Here is a 19034-nt window from a genome sequence, read left to right as displayed (position 1 = left end):
AACATCATAGGGCAACTTCCCGAATAGTCTAAGGGGCTGAGAAGCCTGAGAGTCGTTTGCCTTCTCGCTGTTGGACGCGAGGCTCAGAGCCCGGCTGTCCTCAGCTGTCATGGGGGAGGAGGAAGGAGTGCTGGCACTGGCTTTGGGCACGAAGTAGCTCCAGCCGCCCGGCAGCGTCCCGCTGCCAGCTCACCTCTGCAAAGAGCTAGGCACTCACCGGCCCTTTGCCCCTGCTCCCACGTCGCTCTCCGGCCCCAGTCCTCAGGCACCGGTCGCCAGAACCATCCAGGGGATGGCCGCCTGCCTGAGGGCCGGGGCCGGGGGACCCTGGCCGCTCCAGTAGCCCGCAGCTCCCGGGGCGCTGCGGCGGCGGCCGGGAGGCGCCGGGCCCGCTCCCCCTCCCCGCCCCTCGCTCCCGCCTCCTGCCCGCTGCGCTGTGCGCCCGCTCGCCCCAGCCGGCTGGCGCAGCAGCGCACACACTCACTCCGAGGGCGCCTCCAAGGTTACCCGCGGGGTGGGGGCTGGGGCAGGCTCCGGCCACTGGCCTCCTCCGCTGCTTTCCTATCCCCGTGGCCCTTCCGCCGCTCCATGGAGACCAGGATCCAAACCCCAAAGCAGAAAAAAGGCTCCAAAGTCCGGGGAGGGAAGTCGAGCTGAGAGGCAAACAGGCGTCCGGGCAGGGGGCGGCCTCAGTTGGCTCTAGGTGCCTCGAGAGCCGGGTCAGGCGAGGTCGCGGCAAGAGGGGGCAGTGGTTCTGGCGGGTGCGCTCGGCAGCGCAGGCTGGGCCGGGGGCAGCGCGCAGGGGCTGCAGGCAGCACCGAAGCGCCCGAGGCGCCCCGGGCCCGCTGGGGGGCAGAGACAAGCGGACGGCCAAACCTGCCGAGGAAACTAACTAAATAAAAGGAGACTGTTATTTAAGGCGCGGAAATTTGAAATATTTGGACAGGAAGAGAAAAGAAAAGAAACCTTAGCGAGGGAGAGGAAAAAAAAAAAACAACGCGAGCTAACGGTTTTGAAACTCCCCCACCCCCACCCCGGGCTTTTCAGCGCGCCCTGAGGGAGCACTGGGCTCCAGTTTCCTCACTAGGGAGCCAGGAGCTGCGGTTAGAGTCTGGCGACTTTCGAAGGGACAGAAGGATGTCTTCTCAGTCCCTCCAGAGAGTGCTTGGGTTGGCTAAGGACAGAGCTTTTCCCCCCGATGTCAGCCTGGAAGATTGTCTCCTGCCTCTCATAGGTCCCTGAGTGGATCGGTTTTTTAGAACTGCCGAGTAAAATCAAAACAGTCTCCAGAGACCAAGACAGGGACTCCCCCCACGACACACACAACACCCGACAGCCTTTGATGAAGGTCACTTATTGCAGTCAGGAATACTGCGAATACGACCTTTTCCCGTTCCAGCACTGTGATCTTCCAGCGCTTCTGGAGTATTACTTCTAACCCCGGTAAAAGCCGAAAGCACCTTTTTGGGAACTGAGATTTCGAAACCAGTCCTGGGCCACGGAGTCCACAACTTCGTTTGATCAACACGATAAGGGAAATTTATAATATTTCCTACTGAGTTGCCTTCCCGAGACAGAATACTTTTATCTATTTATTAGTCACCCAGAGTGGTGTATGTGTGCAAGCTCATCACACCATTACGAGATGCATAATGTTTGTCAGTAAACTTGATTCACTACCGAAATATGGTGAAATGCAGTTTGCTTAGTGGCTCGGAGACCAGAAGGTGGATTGAGTCCCTTTTAGTATCCTCCTCCCCCAGGTGTAAGCCTGGATTCAGTTTACTGGGCAGACAGCCTAAGTTTTCCGACGTGGATGCGGATGCAGTGAAGAACTGAACTTGAGAGCGCATCTCTGCTTAGTAACCTCCATCCCTTCTACAGGGTGCTCTGGCGCTCTGATCACTTTATTAATTAGCACTTGCCTCTTCGCCCTGCGTCTGAATAAGTCCAGACCCTTCTGCACCTCAGCTCACTGCAAATTAGACTCCATTCAACTCAGCAGCACCGTTTCTTCCGCCCTATGTATCTCGTCATATTCAGGAGTCTTACTGAATATTGTCGAGGTTTTTGAGAGATTGAATAATGGCTTTTCATATTTCCTAGAGGGGACCACAAAACTCATTTCTAAAATACTTAGATTAGCAAAGCTATTTCCTGCGAAAAGCCAGAAACGTGGCTTTGTTTTAACGCTTAGCATTTAGGTTGATGAAGAGAGCGTGCTCCCTCGCCCCTGTGCTCTGACCACCTGAGAAACAAGCAACTGCGAAGCACTTCTGCTCTTTAGCTTTATGATCGTCCTATGGCTTTATATTTGAAATCTCTAAAGAGCAGTTCTAATGCTGGGACTTGGTGGATACTGATAAATCCATTAAACTCTACTTGAAATTCAGAAACGTCCATCTCTACAGTTGCAATGTGTAAAAGTGTTTTTTTTAAACGTATAATCTTGTGTTTAGAAAATACTCAGCTTACTTAAGTAGTGTATTTGGTATATTGGTTCTGTATTAAAATCCAAAATGCAACATTTTTCCTTTAAAACATCTCCATTTCTACTTTTTCCTAAATTTTAAAATGTGTTTTAAATTTAATTTCATGTTGCTGTCAAAAATAAAATTTTTCAGTAATTTGTGGTTAGAGGTGGCAGAAGTTGAACTCTTGTAGTACTTAGTGAAGGTGAATGCTAGTGCCGAAGGAAAGGAATCAAACTTTCTCTTCTATATTGTTTTATACTCTCATGGAAGATGAGTTATTGAAAACCACTTGCCATTCCAATCCTTGTTAGGGCAGGCATCAGAACCATGTCCTTCAATAAACCTTGAGGTATTTTGTTCTTTTTGGAGCGAGGGCAGGGAGCTTATGAAGCAGAAGGAGGGGGGCTTTTACATAAAACATCTTTGTTCATGTGAGAGATGATGAATAAAGTATTTATACATTTATAAATGGTAACTGCATTGAAATCCTTTGGTAAAAATCTTTAATTAAAGTGATATAATAAGTAGTAGATGCTGGGAAATTCTCTTGGAAATTTGATATTTCTACTTAATTCCAAATTTTACAAAAATTTTAAGCACATTCTTAAAAAGACTTTATATGCCTTTGCTAAAATGTTTTGTGGGTATCAGGTACTATATATAGGAGTGACCTATTTATTCGTTGTAAACGTTTCTGTTCTTATTATAATGCAGCCTCTAAATTAGTGAACCCTACATGTAACTTGTATTGTTTTTCTTGCCGAGCTTTTTAATCCCCAAAAGTTGGTATCTGCATTTTATCTTAATACTTAAACATTTTCTAACTTCTGACATTCAGGGAGAAAAAACCCACTTAGTATACTTATGGTATTATTTTGGGAAATATATTGTTTAACCATTTCATTTTGTGATTTTTAAAACCTCAATGGGAAGCACTTTTAACGTGGCACTTTTTAAAAAGCGGCTTTTAGAGCTAACATATTTTCATTGTCAGATTGATACTTCTGAAATCTGTTTTTCAACTATTCAACTTAATTTTGAGAAAAGGGAAAGGTTAAACAGTAGGATAAATTCAAACTGAAATCATTTTAAGTTTGATCATCAAAAAATGTTCTTGTTTTGTTTTAAAGCAGAAATACTAGGCAACAAATAAATCTTTGGAGGGATTCATGAGGAGAAGAGGAAAAGAATAACCAAATCATCAATGCAATGTGTCTAGTTTTTCGATTGGTCTTTTAGCAAGTGGCAAATTAAGTGGGGGTTATAGAGGAGTGGAAATCACATAAAAACATTGTCCTATTTTGAAAAAGTGTTTTAATTAGGAAAAAGAAGCATCAGGACAAACCATTTTTAAAACAAAATCTCCAAGTTGGTTATTGAGACTGGCAGAGGAGAAGCAAGGAAAAGTCAAGGAAAGATAAAATATTCAGAAGAAAGCCAAAGCTATTTGCAATTACATATTAGAACTCAGGATTTTTGCAGGTGAAAAAGATTTTGCTTAAATATATTCATAAATCTGTAGCAAGATTTCAAATTAGCGATTTCAGAAGATTTAACTAGCTGCTTAAAAGATGGCAAAACTGAATTTTAACAAGTGATATTAAAACAAGACAGCCAACCAATTATCTGACAAAATAGAAGGCAGTGTGGGTGAGCCCTCCCCACATTCATTGCAGATTCGCAGCTCCCTCTGCCTGGATTCCCTCCATTAGGCTAACGACCTCGTTCCTCCGGTACAGCCTGGCCAAGTCGCAGGCGGTGTCCCCCTTATGGTTCCGATGCCCCGTTTTGCTTGCCGTGTGCTTCACAAGGAACTCCACCACCGGGAGGTGGCCTTCTTTGGCAGCCAAGTGCAAGGGCAGGTTCCCTTCATTATCCTCGATATTAACATCAGCTTGAAACTCCAGCAAAGTCTGTAAAGTGTCCAGGAAACCTGCTCTGGCTGCATCGTGAATGACAGCGAAACCAGTTCGGTCTTTCAAATCGGGGTTAGCACCTCTAAGTAGTAGTCTCCTGGCAATCTCGGGGTTTCCAAGTTTCATAACCTAGAAAATAAGAAAAAAAGGTAGAATCCTTTAAGTGCTCCTACTATAAAAATATTTTATAATACCCATCTCTCCTATTTATGCAATTTTTAATTTTTGGTAAAGGAGTGCTTGGGGAAGACCAATATGATGGCGTTTGAAGAGCACAACTGCAGGTGAGAAAGTACTAAGAGGTAAAAGTAGAATAAAACGTCTAAAAATTGAGTTTCTATGATAGAACATTTTAAATGGGCCTAAAAGTAGGATACATCAATCAATAAAATGAGTCCATCCTGTATAACATTTATTGACAGTTCAGTGCTCTATCTCCTATGAAGAGTTGTGTAATTTGTTAAAAGAAATGGAATTTAAGATTTAAGTAAAAGTCTCCTTCTCTTTGCTTGTTCCTGTTCAAAAATGTGCCTGGGATATTCATTCTCGAAAATAAAATGTGGGTAAAATCTATTTTCTAAAAAAGCTACTGAAAAGAATTAAAGAAAGTGAGTTTCCTTAAAACCCCAAAGAAGCGTTTCCACACACCAGAATCCATCACCTGGTGTAAAACTGATCTATTAAAAATCCAGACCTGATATTTTCTTAAATGATTAATTTCTACAAGTTCTTTCCAAATAGATATAGCCCCAAATTTCCAAGTGTTTAAAAAAAATTTTCTTTGTACATTATTTCATACTGGCTACTAGGTGTATTCAGTGCTTAGAATCCTTCACTTGAAATGTTAAAGTGTTACCGCTTATTAAGGTATTAAATAAGTAAGTGTTCTAAATTGCTTATGGTATTGATTTATCTAAAACTAAGTTCATGACATGCAGTGTATTAGATAGGAGATGATTCTATGGCAACTGTTCTTGAATGAAACAGTCATCCTGCTGTATTACTTACTGTTTCTTAAGGTTCTAAATAGCCTCCTGATCTTCAAGTGAGCAAGAGAAAATAAGGTATTTAATTGTATTTTGTGACACAGCTTTGTCTTGTGGTTTGAGCCCATTTAATAATCAACTAGTAATCCCATTTTATTTCTTTTGCAGTTATTATCAGGCATTTAGGAATAGCTATTTGTAAACGGCCAACATTTTGAAAGACAGAATGTGGTATTAAAGTTTGCTATCAACATACAAATAACTCACATCACAAAGACTTATCTACTGTTGTTTGGATGAATATATTTCACACTAATAAGAGGCTCTCATAATTACAAAACATCTTGTAAAGCAGCATGCAGTTATACAATACATATAATTTAGTTGTGAAAAAATATGGTTTCATTAACATGCCAGGAAATTTAAGCATTTCAACTGGTTTCATTTATATTTAGGTATATTTATAGTAACCCAAATTTATAATAGATTGTATAGTAGACACTCAATGTTTGTGAAATTAAGTATAATCCATTGCAAAATACAAAGTTGATTTATCTCTTTAAAATGTTTGTTTTAAAAATAACCACAAATTAATATAATAAAATATATTTACAATGAATAATATTTTGTAAATATAACTATATAGATGTCCAAGATGTTAAGTTTGCCAGTTGATAAAACCCTGCTGACTTTTAGCTCTTCCCTTGGGGCATTGGTAAAAATGACACATAATTTATTTTTCAAGAACTTTTGTGAGATATGCTCTTTGGTTATTAAAAATTAACAGTCTAATTGGGGCCACAACTGCCTCCAAAGATTTAATCACATTTAAGGATTCGGACTGGGAAAAATAAGAGACAGACACCTTGGCTCTTTGTAAAGCAAATGTACAAATATAGCCTTTTATATTACTCTAAATGAGAAGATTACGCTAGGAAGGAGGAAAAAAGCTTTTGCAACTGAATTAAATAAACATAACTGTAGAAGAAAATTTGCTGTCTTTCACAGAAAATAACAGTAACATTGGAAATTGTTTTGAAAGAAAGTTCTTTCTTGACTTATGAGACAACTTCAGAGTCAGGATTATACATACTGAAAAAAGCTTTGAGACTCCTGTTTGTGTGTGTTTCATTATATGTACTAGGACTAAGCCACAATAAGTGGGTGTTAGTATCTCGATAAGTATGTTTAATATAAACAAGATTGTAGAGTTGTATTAAAAATGTTTGTCAAAACTTTTTTTTGCAATATTAATCTCCCAGTCTTCCTGTTCGTCAGAAGTCCTGTAAGATCTTATTCTTAATATGGATTAAATGGTTCATTCTTTGTGAGATTTATATAATCTTTTGAGTTTTCAATAGGAAACTTCTCAATATATTAAATTTGTGGCATTGCCATCATCACCAAATCTGTTAAAAACTACTAGGTGTCAAAAAAAAGTCCTTTCCCCACTGAATCTACCTGAAATAAGATAAATAATTTAGTATCTATGCATTAGCTTCTTTAATATTGAAACTTTTGCAAGGTCAGTGTATTCGGATTTAAAATGTACAGACTATATGGACTTTGTCTATTAATGGTGTATCTCCTGCCACTTAAATTTCTAGTTCTTGTAACAAAAACAAAGCATTCTAAAATCCCTCTCTCCAATGGATTTTCAAAAACAGCCAAGTGTTGCATTTCCGAATAAGAATAGTACATAAGAATATCATCAGAACTTTCATAAAGCAACTAGTGGAGACTACTTTGCCATTGTTCTATTTCTAAGCCTTTCAACTAAGTTACATGATAACGTTCAGAGGAGAAAAAAATAATCAGGTACAATACTTGGCAGCTGGACATGTTTCATTTGTTGCTTGTAAATCTAATTACTGAAAATTAGAACATACCACCGCATGACCACAGAGACAAAAACACTACAGACTGAGCTCTGATTAGAAAACTTAACTTTTTATTCTTCCTCAATCCTAAATGGGTAGATGGTATTACATTAACTGTGAAATGTAAAATGTACATCCTGTCCCCGTGCCCAGGCCACTCATTCCAAACAAGGAAAGGTCGTTTGTCAAAACTTGAAGCATTTGACGGAAAAACACCCTCGCCAATAGTCAAGAAAATTCACATTAAAGGCAATTATTGGAGCAAAGTACGGAAACCACTAATAGCAGTGTATTTACTTCAAATAATAATCATAATAATGTGTTTACAGAGCTGTCTTTAAAAAATAAAAAAACAAAACTAGAAACTCGGCGCTGCTACGACTACTTTAAAATCCCTACCGTCATAAAAACATTCCAAAAATTAAGCCAAACCTGGAACCCACTTGATATCGAGGATGTTATTGAATTTGACGAGCTTGTTCAAAGTACGTCATTTGGGGGAACTGGATCCACTTAAAGATATAAAATATGGCAACCAACTAGGTTTAAAAACAGTGAAATTTTGTACCCCTGAAAGCTTAAAAGCTGTTACTCTAGAAACCCGGGTCACGTAGGCAACATTGTTGACCTGTTTTCCCCACCTCTCTGGATACCAACCTGCAGCGCAGTCCTTCCAAATCCATTTTGTGCATTGACGTTTACATTATTTTGCAACAAACTAGTAAGTTGCTCTAGGTCCCCCCTGGCAGCTGCGGACGCCAACTCGTTCCCCCAAGGCTCGGCCATTCTTTAGGGTCCTGACGATCGGGAAAAGATGAATTAGTTGTTTTTCTTTTTCCCCTTTCCTTTCCTCCTAACCAGGCTGCATGATGGCATCGGAGACTGACAGAAAGACGGGGATGGTTAATCTGGAGTAGAGCTTGGTAGTAAATACTAGTAAGATCTGGCTGCCAAAAGCCCGCCCCTCGATTCACACGTGATTATTCAGCAAAACTGAGCCATTGGAGAGGGGCTCCGCTCCTCGCTTTTTAGCTTAACCCCTATGAAGAATTCTGGCGATTCAAGAAAGAGACACACAGACACATATATTCCTGGTAAATTACTCTGGATGTAAAACATAGGCAGAGTTGTCACGTACCTACACTACAGATGTGTGAGGAATGTGTGTGGAGACTTAAAGGGACTAGATAGGGCAAAAATTACCGCGGAAGAAAAGACATTTTGGGGGAAGAAAAGGCATTAACCCACCCTTGTTCACGGTGGTGACTTGAGCTGCGCGAGCCAGAGCTGCAGGGGCAGGTCCACGGAGGGGCTCTCCTCCATCCGTCTCGCCGAAGGGGTAATCCTGAGTCCTCCGCTTCAGGGAGAGCGTCGCGGGGGCTGGACGCTGACGTGCTCCGGGGGGTTAAAGACGATCGCCAAAGGCAAACAGAAGTAGCAGTTCCGTGGTCCTCAAGTTACAGGTCCTAACGACTCCTCAGTGTCCTCGGCTTCTCTCTCGGGAGGAGCCTTTAGACGCGTCCGGGCCAAGCCGCGGGTTAACGCCGCGCGGGACGGCTCCGGTGCCCTCCCGCCGGGCTGCCGCAGCCCTGCGGAGCCTCAGAGGCCGTGGGAGCCAGGCTCTGTGCGCGTCTCCGGAGACGGCCGGGCGCGCGGCGGGCCCCAGGCAAGCCGGTCATGCCGGCCCCACTGGGTCCCGGGACTCCTAGCAGCGTGAGGAAGCGGGAGAGTGATGCGGGAAGCGTCTACGGGGCCCGGGCAGCTGGAGCGGCGCGCAGCAGCATCGCGGCTGCACGGGCAGCCCACCGGCAACTTCCCGCCTACTACCCAGCCAGTTCAGACTTCCTACTGTAGACACTCATTGAGCTGCCGCCGCCGTCTTTTCCTTTCTTTCCCGGTTTTCTGAGGGCCTCCGGAGATCGGGAGGGTCTTGGGAAGCGCAGGCCAAGTTCTGAGTACGGGGACTCGCCACAGTCCCAAGGCGCAGCCGGTCCTGCCGTCCTCTCGGCGAGAGCCCAGCGGCTTCGGTGCCCGGTGTCACTTGGCCAGCCTCTCGCGGTTCCTCGGCCTGTGCCCCCAGCCGGTACCGCCGACTGGGCAGCGGCCGCCAGCCCGCTGTGCCCTGTAGCCGAGCAGGGCAGCAGTGCTCCTCCCGAGCCGCACCGCTCTCAGTGACACTTTCTTTTGTAGCTGTTCCCCCCAAATCTCTGATCTCTGCTCCCTTCACCCCTACAGACACTTGCGCTTCGTCCCCCTTTCTGCTCTTTTCCTTCCCTCCCTCTCCTGCTGCTTGTTTCTCTCAAACAGTTGCTGCTTCTGTCGCCGCTGCCGAGACGGTGCCGGTTTCTTCTCCCTTTTTTCCGACCTCATCAGCTTTTTTTGAAAAGAAAAAAATTGAGCGCTTTTTGAGTTGAAAAACCCGCCCCCATTTTAACGGCAGAGTTTTAAGGAGGCTCGGTGGAGTTGCAGCGCCGCGGGAGCGGGAAGGCCGGGCACCGCCCACGCCCCGCCCTCTGCCCGGGAGGTGCTCTCGCTCGCCACCTCGCTCGCCCCGCCCCCAGCCCCGCGCCCTTCCTCCCGCCTCCTGGCTCTCAGGCTCCCTCCCTCCGTCTCCTGCGCTGGCTCCCACCCGCCTGCCCCGCGGCCAGGCCCAAGCTGGAGCGGCATTCCGCCCCGCGGAGCCCGGTTTGGCCTCCTCCGGCTGGCGGGCGGGATGGAGTCTGCGACCGAAACGCCGGGCTGCCCGGAGCCCGGCGGGGGCGACGGGGAGGAGGAAGAGGTTTGTTAATTAAGACGGCCGCGGAGAGCCGCAGGGCCTTGGAGGCTCGGCGCTCGGGCTGCAGTAAGCTGGCGCTGAGCGAGCCTTACCCGGCCCTGACGGGGCAGGCCGGCCTGCCTCCGCGCTGCTCCGCTAGGCTCTCGAAGTTCGGGCGACCGGGCCTACGGCTGCCGCCGCCTCCTCCGCGGCGCGTGCTCTGTAAACTCGGCCTCCTCCACGCTGCCTCGGACCTCGGCCTCGCACCTGCCAGACCAACTCCTAGGGTCGTGGTGGGCAGAGGTGGCCGTAGGAGAGGAGGGAGAGACCCGGATTGACGGCAAGAACAGTACTTAGAGCACAAGTCTTATAGACTGATTTTTGAGAAAACTAAAGACATGATATAGGTAAGAAATCATGGACTCAGAAGCCTTAATGTTCCAGAACTCGAAACTACACTTCCATTTTAGGGGGGAAAGGGAGAAAAGCAATTAACTTTAAAGCAAAATTTAAAGTAAGTCTTGGCCATTTCTTTATTGCTAAAGTTCTTTGACATCTTAGATAGGGACTTGTTTAATTGGGGGAGGGGACTAAATGTAAAAGAAGAGTCTCTTCCCTCATCCTTTATTTCAGTCACCAAGACACCAGTTCTCCCTGTACTTTTAACCTCTTTTAGCTATGTAAGATTAATAAACTATTGCTTTCTGTATTTTTTGCTTTTAAAAATACCCAACACGGTCGCATGATGCACCCAATGGTCAAAATGAAACCAAGCAAAAAATGACAAGTGATCTAATTAGTACTGGCCTCTAGCAGACATATACTCAAGCAACATCTGTACCCAAAAACTTGAAGTATAATGGAGTTTTAGCAACAAAACACCAGAAACATTTAGATTGGCTGGTGGGTAGAGGGAGACTTGAAACTGGGAAGAATCTGGCAGTGTTTTCTTTAACTGAATTGTTGAGAAAAAAGTAACCAGAGCTCTTTTCGTAGATAACTAAACTTGGACTGTGAAAGCATGAACTATATCACCAGAAATTAACTCCTCTCTTGCATGTATTTAGACATTTCAAATATATTTAGAATTCTATTTATACTAGTACATACTATAAATAACATAATTTACCTATTCCTATTCTGGGAATTTACTCTGTAATCTTTTAGTACAGCTGGAGGGTGTGATGGTATAGTAGCACTGTTGGCTGATAAGAGATAACTGGTATTAGTCCAATTTATGAGAGTTGATTTCTAGCATTTGTTATGGTTTCTTGCTAAGAGAAGATACTGTAATGAGGAAGAACCTTAAATTATACTTATTATGTAAAGTATAGGTATATATTTGTTATAATTTCCATGAAATAATATACTTATAGCAGAATAACTAAGTAAAATTCGTGGTAATACAAGATGAATACAAAGCTGAATTATGATTTTTGGAGGTCCTGAGCCTTGAAAAGATTTTGATGTCCCACCATCCCATGCCATATGTAAGTAAACCTAAAACAAAACCAAAAAACATGTGTAAAGAAGTCCAACAAATACAGTCAATTAAGAAGTCCAACAAAGTTGTGATTTTTCCTGTGATGATTAATTCAATGTTTTTGCTGAAATATTAAATTCTTTAAGGAAGGTGTTTTTTTAATAACTCTGGCTTTGCTGTTGCCCTGAAGCATATGCTTAGGGTGCTTGTGTAAACCAGAAATGGCAGCACAAAGGTTGTAGTCTTAGTTCAGAGAGAAAAAATAAGCACCCCAAAGTACCTCCAATGAAAATCTAATATTTATTAAATGCTAGTTCACTGAAACAGATTCAAATATGAGTATCTCCACCCTCAATCAGCATACATTCTCACATGGTATACAAGACAAACTCACAGTTAAGCATCTACTTTATTGAAAGTAGCAGTTTCTCCTTTACATACAGTAATGACATGTCTCTCAAACATTGAAAATAGAGGCACTATAGTTGGATATTAAACACTAACAGTCACGGAAATTATTTTTTCCCAGCAGTTCATACTCATTTTAAAGGGCTTATAGAAATATAATCAAATTGTTTTGTGTTCTTCCCTCATTGAAACAAGTATGCAGTTTTTGAATGATTAACTTATAGAAATGTATATGTGGTATTTACAATTTCTTTACCTAGTCTCAAGAGCTTCCTCTTTGTTGTATTTATAGATCCAACAGAGGTGGAAAACAGACCGGTACCCTGAGGGGATCTTTTTAATCATTTCATAATTGTGGTTTTGGCATTTTATTTCTGAGATTCTGCAGGCTTTTTTATATGGGTACTCGCACCACTTATGAAAGTCATTTTGTAAAGTAAGAGAAAAGAAGCACGGTAAGCAACTCAAAAGCTTAAACATAATAGTAACAATTAATATTTGTATAGTATTTCATGGTTGTAACATACGATGCACACATTATTTAATCTTTAAAAGAACTTAGATATGGTAATTATCTCCCATTTTTCAGGTGAAGGCATTAAGGCTTATAGAGATTGTGACTTGCAGTCAGTAAGTAGTGGATATAGGATTTGAACTCATATCTTGGGGACCCAAGTCTTATGTCTTTTCCATTACATAAGAGTCCAGGATCAGGCACTAGACTCCTAAAGAACATAAAATTATTAGATGAAACATATTTTTGATTACTTAAGTGTGGATCTAACTCTGTAATAACATTAGTCTTCTCATGAATTACATTATAAGCAAGTAGCATTGTTAAAAGCCTGGTTAACTTAATCAAAGGATTAAGGTTAACCACCACCAGTATTAAGCCATGCTGGTATCATGTGCCCCTAATATGTTATGATAAGAACACATCACATCTGTGATATTCTTCCCTAAAATATATAAACTCAGTATAATTCCCAGAAAACATCAGTCAAACCCAAATTGAGGGACATTCTATAAAGTTCTTGGACACTACGCTTCATAAGTCAAGACTAACAAATTGTCACAGATTGGAAGAGGCTAAGGAAACATGATGATTAACTGTAATGTGGTATTCTGGATTGGACCCTAAAACAGAAAAAGGAAATTAATGTAAAATCAAATAGAGTCCAGAATTAACAGTATTGTACCAGTGTTAATTTCTTAATTTTAAAAGCTGTACCAGGGTTATGTAAGATGGTAACAGTAGAGGAGGCTGGATAAACGGTAAATAGGAACATTCTGTACTATCTTTGTAACTATTTTATAAATCTAAAATGATTTCAAATAAAAATTTATCAAAATAACTATAAAATTTATATGAAATAAATATGAAAGAAAAATTCCTTTTACGAGAGTAATGGTAAGATCAAAGAAAATGGAGATTCTAGAAAACTATCTACATTTGAATTAGGCTGAACTAATTAGGCTGAGTTAATGTAGTAGATTAACTCTGAGAATGAAAAGATTAAAATACTTTTCCTTTGCTCATGCTTATGTACCAAGAGTCTATATTTCTGTTCTCTCAGTTTGTGACACTGAAATGAAATTCTCTTAAGGAAGGAATTCTGGGGAAATGAAAAATGAATTATTTTTTTCTCTTAATTCAGTGTTAATTTTCTTCCATTCCTTTCTCTGTAGTAGGCAATTACTCTGGATGCTGGGTATCTAACCATATATAGTTAGTCACAGGGAAGAATCTGTCTCTTCAAGAACTGCAAAGACTTTGCAGCTTGAAGGGTAAATTGCAGGGAGGCAACAGAGTAAGTGGAAAGAGCACTAGTTTTGACCTGGCTGTGAATACTAGGTGTATCTCTTTGTAGTATGACTTTGGGAAAATCTGTAACCTCTCTGAGCAGTTTTTTATTTTGTAAAATTGTTGTAAGAATTAAGTGAGATAAGGTGTGTAAGGTACATCCAATAAAAATGAATAAATTCAAAAGTATTGTTATTATGTACCTAAGACTTTGCTATGTATCAACTATGGTGAATATAAAAACACATGGGATAAAGTGGTTTATAATCTCAAGGAATTTTCAACCTTTGGGAAAATGTTAAAACGTATGGATGATACAATTAGAGAAAAAATTACAGAATTTATCATAGCATTAAATTGTGCTGTAAAAATAGTAAAAGTTGTGATTAGAAAGAAGAATCCTTGTTGGCTTAAGTTTTATGAAAGAGGTGGCCCTGAGAAAAGCATTTAGAAATTGGTATATAGAGAAATGGCAACTAACATGTTTGGAGAACTTTAAGGTTTCTGAAGAGTTTTCATAAGAACTGTATCAGTCAATATTCATAATCACCCTGTAAGTTTTATAAGCCCCATTTTAGAGATAAAGAAATTGAGACTCAGGTTTTTTGTTAAGGGGTAGAATTAGAACTCAAGCCTAGTAATGCTGATTATGAAATCTAGGCTCATTTTGTAAGGATATTTTGTGTTTTCCATGCATTTTCATAATTGTTTTCTCCTCACTGAAACAGTCATGTCAGAAGCTGAAGTCAGAGACTAAGTGATCATATAAGTTTTCTCAGCTAATTAGTTGAGAAAGCAATACTAGAACCCATATGCCCAATTGGCTAGGGTATTCTTCCCATCTTTCTACAATACGCATTGTTTTAACTTCCAGATGAGAGAGAAAGGAGGGAGAAGGGGAACAGCACTGGATTTGAATGGGCTTTAAAGTATACATAAGTTATCACAGAGAAAAAACTCAGCTTTCCAGCGCTGCAATTAATTCTGACCATGCGATTAGAGACAATTATTCAACTGCCTTGTGTTGTGAGTGACATATATGAGTGGGGTAACTGAATTGCCACACTTAAATTGCTGATGCTGTGATTCAAATTTGTGTTATATTTTGGAATTACTTTTTTAGGGATGACAATTAAGACACTTCATGTGACTATGAAAGGTTCTATACCTTATCTAGCTAATTCTGGGCTAATACAGATTATCACATGAGAGTTGTAGGCCAGACTGTTCTAATTTAAGAAAACAGAATAAACCTAGATCTTTAGAACACCATAGCGATCTTCTTCGTGTTCAGGGAACTACAAAGACCTAGGCCTTGTTTCTCTATGTGATTTCACAGGTATCTGTTTTCACTCTATAGCACAAAATCAGCAATTTTACTTCATACTCTCAGGATTTAACATATTTTTCAAGGCAAGTAAATTCCCAATTCAGTACAGATGATTGTATTTTCCCAAGTCAAAGATGAACATATTCCACTGTCACTCCTCCTCCAGCCTAGATGACAATTACAAATGTGACACTTCAATATACATAGTCTTTGGCTATTTTTGTTTCAAAGCCTTCAATTTCTGATCGTAAGTTGAAACTTTTAGTAATTGGTATCTTACTATAATTTCTTCACTAATGAAGGTACTTTAAATTGACTATATTCAAAGCTGCACTCAAGTTTTTGAGATTTGAAACATTTGTAAGATGTTCAGATCTAAAAAAAGTGTAACAGGAATAGAAAGATTTTTATTTCTAACAAAAAAATTGCTCATCTTTTTCTTGGGGTCAACATTCTCACCTTTCTCAGCTTCCATGTCCCCCCACGACCCCCGGTCTACCGTGGGAATCTGGGTACCTCTGTGTTAACTGAGTTTGAGGGTGCAGGCGTCAGGGGGTTTGGGATTGAGCGTGACAGTGTGTAAGCGGGTTTTGACAGTGAGGCTGAGCTTATAAGACTATGTGAAGTTATATATTGGCGAAAGTTTTTTAGAGGAAATGTACATTTATGAGATGCTGTTGGTTAGACGGGTTGTGAGATTGTGTTGAGTTGATCTGTGAGGGTTGGTATGTATGTGTGACTATGAAACCACGTAAGGCGCAGAATCTGATCCTCGCCCCAGCACTGGGGGAGGTGGTACCCAAAGCCTTTGCTTAGCTCCAAACTGGAAAAACCTGTTACGGGACTTCAAGCTCCCGCAGTTGCAGAGTTAGAGTCCTGCCCGCGGCGCGCAGTTCCCCGCCCGGTAGTAGCGCGCCCGGCGCTTGACAGGAGGGCAGTCACGTGGCAGCCGCAAAGCGGCGCTTTGCGACCTCGATGACAGGCAAAATGTGCGACAGCCGAGGCGCTGGCCAACCAGGGGCGGAGGCGGCAGCCAGGGAGGAAGCGGAGGAGGCGGAGGCGGCCGTGGCTTTCGCCCGCCTGCTAGTTCTCTCGGTTTCCCCGCCCCCGCCTGTCTCGCCGCCGCGGAAGGGAGCCGGGTGCGCGCTGTCGCAACCTGCCCTCATCCTGGCTAACGACTGTTAAGACCGGACACTCATCCAGATCAACCTCCCTGTCACGGCGGCTGCGGTGCGGGCTCTGTGGGGCGCAGGCGGGCGGCCTGGGCGCCTGAAGGTTACCGAGTGCATGAGCACCTAGCCTCCCGCGCTGCCCCTCCCGCCGGCCCGCCGGCCCGCCCGCCGGCTCGCCCGCCAGCCCCTCGGCGCCCGGCGGCGGCGGCGGCGGCGGCGACGGCCGCAGGAGGCGCCGTCTTCCTCCCAGGTGCGCGCTTTGCTCCCGGAGCCTCGGAACTCGGCTGCCGCCATGGCGTCCAACATGGACCGGGAGATGATCCTGGCGGATTTTCAGGTGAAGTGTCTCTCCCTGTTCCCCTCCCACCTCCAGCCTTGTGGGTTATCAGTGCCAAGAGGGTGGCCTCTTCCCAGCGTTTGTTTGGATACTGAAGTGGTGTGTGGTTTGGGCTTTTATATGGGTACTTGGCTTGGTTGTGGGTCTGTGTGTGTGTTGAGCCATGGGGGAACGTGTAATAAATATGCTGTGTTGGGTGTGCGTAGAATGTGTTATAAATAGCTTGAATGGGATTTGTAGGATGAGGGAGTGGTATATTTGGGTTATTATGTATGTGGACTGTGTAATATTTTCCTGTGTTCATGGAGACTAGAATTTGGGAGTATTAGGTGTGGGCTTTTAAGTATTGGGTGTTTTGGGTAAGGAGTTTTGGCTTGTTCACGAGAGTGTGCTATGTGGAGTGTGGGTGTGGAGCATGTGGTGTTGTGGGTGTGGTGTATTATATTAAGGGGAGAGTAAAAAAGAATGAGGAGGAGGAGGTAGGGTAACGGGGTATTACGGTGGTTTTCAAGGAGAAATAAACATTTGAGACTTTAATGCCTTATTGGAATCTTTGAGAGGTAGGAACTCAAGGAGGCGGCAAAAAGAGTGTATGTGGCAAAGTATCTGCAGTGAATTTACAAGCTTAACAAACTACCTATTCATATTTGTGATTCCCCTCCCTTACAGATTTCAATTACTTGGTTGATGTCCTTTCTCCAGAAATAATTTAAAGAATAAGCAAAGGTTATTCCCTTGCTAACTGTAGTGCCACTGGCATATAAGTACCTTAGGGAGGCCCCTTGAAAGCAGAGCTGTATGCATCACGAAAGACTTGGAGTTAGAACTAATACCCTGTGAACACCCCCAATGCCTTTTGATGTTTGGTGAAGAAAATACCATAGTGAGATATTTTTAACCTTTTATTTTAGCATTAATTTAGAAGCTACTGTTGTGTATAGGCAGACTGTTCCTTCTTTAACACTGACATTATTGCACATGGTCTAACACTAATGAAGTAGGCAATATGTTTCCTTACATTATTGGGCTTTTCTTCTCCCTCGTTCTCTGATTTTTTCAGTTCCTCATTTTACAACTTAATATCCTGCTGGCCATTTTCAGAGTTTGCTCTTTTAATTACTCAGTGATATCTGACAGATTAGGAATATGTATATACCTGCATTTAATTATACTCTAACTTCCAAACTCAGACAGAAAGAAGGTTCTGGAAATAAAAGTTGACCACAAGGCTTTAGTGTTTTGTAGGATTAGAATTGGCCTGAGATATTTTTTTGCCTAAATAATTCATCTTTTCTTTTTCATCCTTCAACTGAATGTATATCTAACGTGGAATGTGGTTGTGTGAACTCTGTAGTTCTAGGAGTACTTTTATCCTTTTATAAAATTGTTTTGTTGAGTTAGGGATGGCTTTAGACAACAACAAAAATTATAGTTTCCCTCATTAAAAACTTCAAGGTAATTATAACTTTGCTTTGATTTCACCAAACTTTTTACCTCTTTTAATAACTTGTGGCTACTTGCTCTCTTATTATTTGTGACAATTATGTTTACTGTGAGGCTTGTGTCAGCCAAGGAAAGGATATTTAGGATTTTTGTTTTCAGAGGCAAAGTAAGATTTTCTGACCAGCATTTGGAATTTTTTTTGATCACATTAATACAATCTAATATGTTTTTCTCTTCAAACCAATGGCAATGTTGTGAACAATTGTTTGTAAAATGGAAAAAAGCTTATGGCATCTACAGTGAACAATTGTTTGCCAAGTGGTGAGAGTTAATTTCATATTATCAATAGGTAAGAGAACATTATTGGTAGAATAAAAATTGTTTAGAAAACTATACATGTATTAAGCACTTTAGCCTTTTATGTTTAGGAACCTTGTGTTCCTCTTACAAATGATGATAACAGATCAGTTTGCTTTTAAAATCAATATTCTTCCTATGTTTTTATGTTATGTAAAATTTTTATAGGATTCACTTAAAAATTAGCCTTTATCCAGTTATCAGAAATCATGTTAATTTATGTTAAAGATTGCAGCACAAAATTTGAAATGTAGATACTTAGATGACACTGGTTTCTATAACTGAACGATCAATTTCCCCACCCAAAAGTGAACATAGCAAAATGATACTCCATTTACTTCATATGACTATGTAATAATTCTCAGAGCTGCCTTTGTAGAAAGGGATATTTTGATTATTAATAGGAATACAATGTCTAAATTTGGAAAAGCTTTTGAGAAGGATTTTTGTATTCTCTTTAACTATTTCAATTCAATAGACAAAGGACTTCTGTTGAAATAAGCGGAGGAGTGGATAACAAACTTATGAGGTAAATAGAACATAATTTTACTGTGTTCACTTTTGGGTGGGGAAATTGATTTGCCCGATTATAGAAGAAACATGTATCTTTCAAGTATCTACATTCCAAGTTTTTAGCTATCATTTAAAAAATAAATTACTTGGTTTCTTATAACTGGAGAGGTAGTGGA

General features: G+C 41.7%; 2 protein-coding genes across 4 annotated transcripts in view; one reads left to right on the top strand and one right to left on the bottom strand.

Moving 5' to 3' along the window:
* Positions 1 to 3771: 3771 nt before the first annotated feature.
* CDKN2C (cyclin dependent kinase inhibitor 2C) lies at positions 3772 to 9739 on the bottom strand. Of its 2 annotated transcripts, XM_036892804.2 has the most exons (3): positions 8505 to 9739; positions 7914 to 8053; positions 3772 to 4519 (listed from the first exon to the last, which is right to left on the bottom strand). In XM_036892804.2, exons 2-3 carry the CDS (start codon positions 8040 to 8042, stop codon positions 4142 to 4144), a joined length of 507 nt encoding a protein of 168 aa, XP_036748699.1. In that variant the 5' UTR covers positions 8043 to 8053; positions 8505 to 9739; the 3' UTR covers positions 3772 to 4141. The 2 variants fall into 2 exon arrangements, with proteins under 2 accessions (XP_036748699.1, XP_036748700.1); XM_036892805.2 differs by lacking the exon at positions 8505 to 9739 and having other exon boundaries at positions 7914 to 8194.
* A 248-nt stretch (positions 9740 to 9987) lies between these two features.
* The window catches only part of FAF1 (Fas associated factor 1), a 559668-nt gene continuing 550621 nt past the window's right edge, over positions 9988 to 19034 (top strand). Inside the window, exon 1 of one of the 2 annotated variants that reach the window (XM_057500197.1) lies at positions 9988 to 10418. Coding sequence is in view for 1 of the 2 variants with exons in the window: in XM_036892803.2 (XP_036748698.1) it covers positions 16501 to 16545 (45 nt within the window). In the remaining variant the exon portion in view is untranslated. Of the gene's footprint in view, positions 10419 to 16056; positions 16546 to 19034 lie in introns of those variants that run through there. The other variant, XM_036892803.2, reaches the window with a different exon arrangement.

This window comes from Manis pentadactyla, chromosome 4 (genome assembly GCF_030020395.1).
Source record: "Manis pentadactyla isolate mManPen7 chromosome 4, mManPen7.hap1, whole genome shotgun sequence".
NCBI lineage: Eukaryota > Metazoa > Chordata > Mammalia > Pholidota > Manidae > Manis > Manis pentadactyla.
The sequence above is the reverse complement of the archived record's forward strand: the minus strand, read 5'-3'. Positions and strand labels throughout refer to the sequence as shown.

Excerpts from the sequence above, each read along its gene's own strand:
- CDKN2C (XM_036892804.2), bottom strand. The coding sequence starts at position 8,042 with ATGGCCGAGCCTTGGGGGAACGAGTTGGCGTCCGCAGCTGCCAGGGGG. Across the intron at positions 4,520-7,913 it reads TTGGAAGGACTGCGCTGCAG|GTTATGAAACTTGGAAACCC; the intron begins GTTGGTATCCAG and ends CTTATTTTCTAG.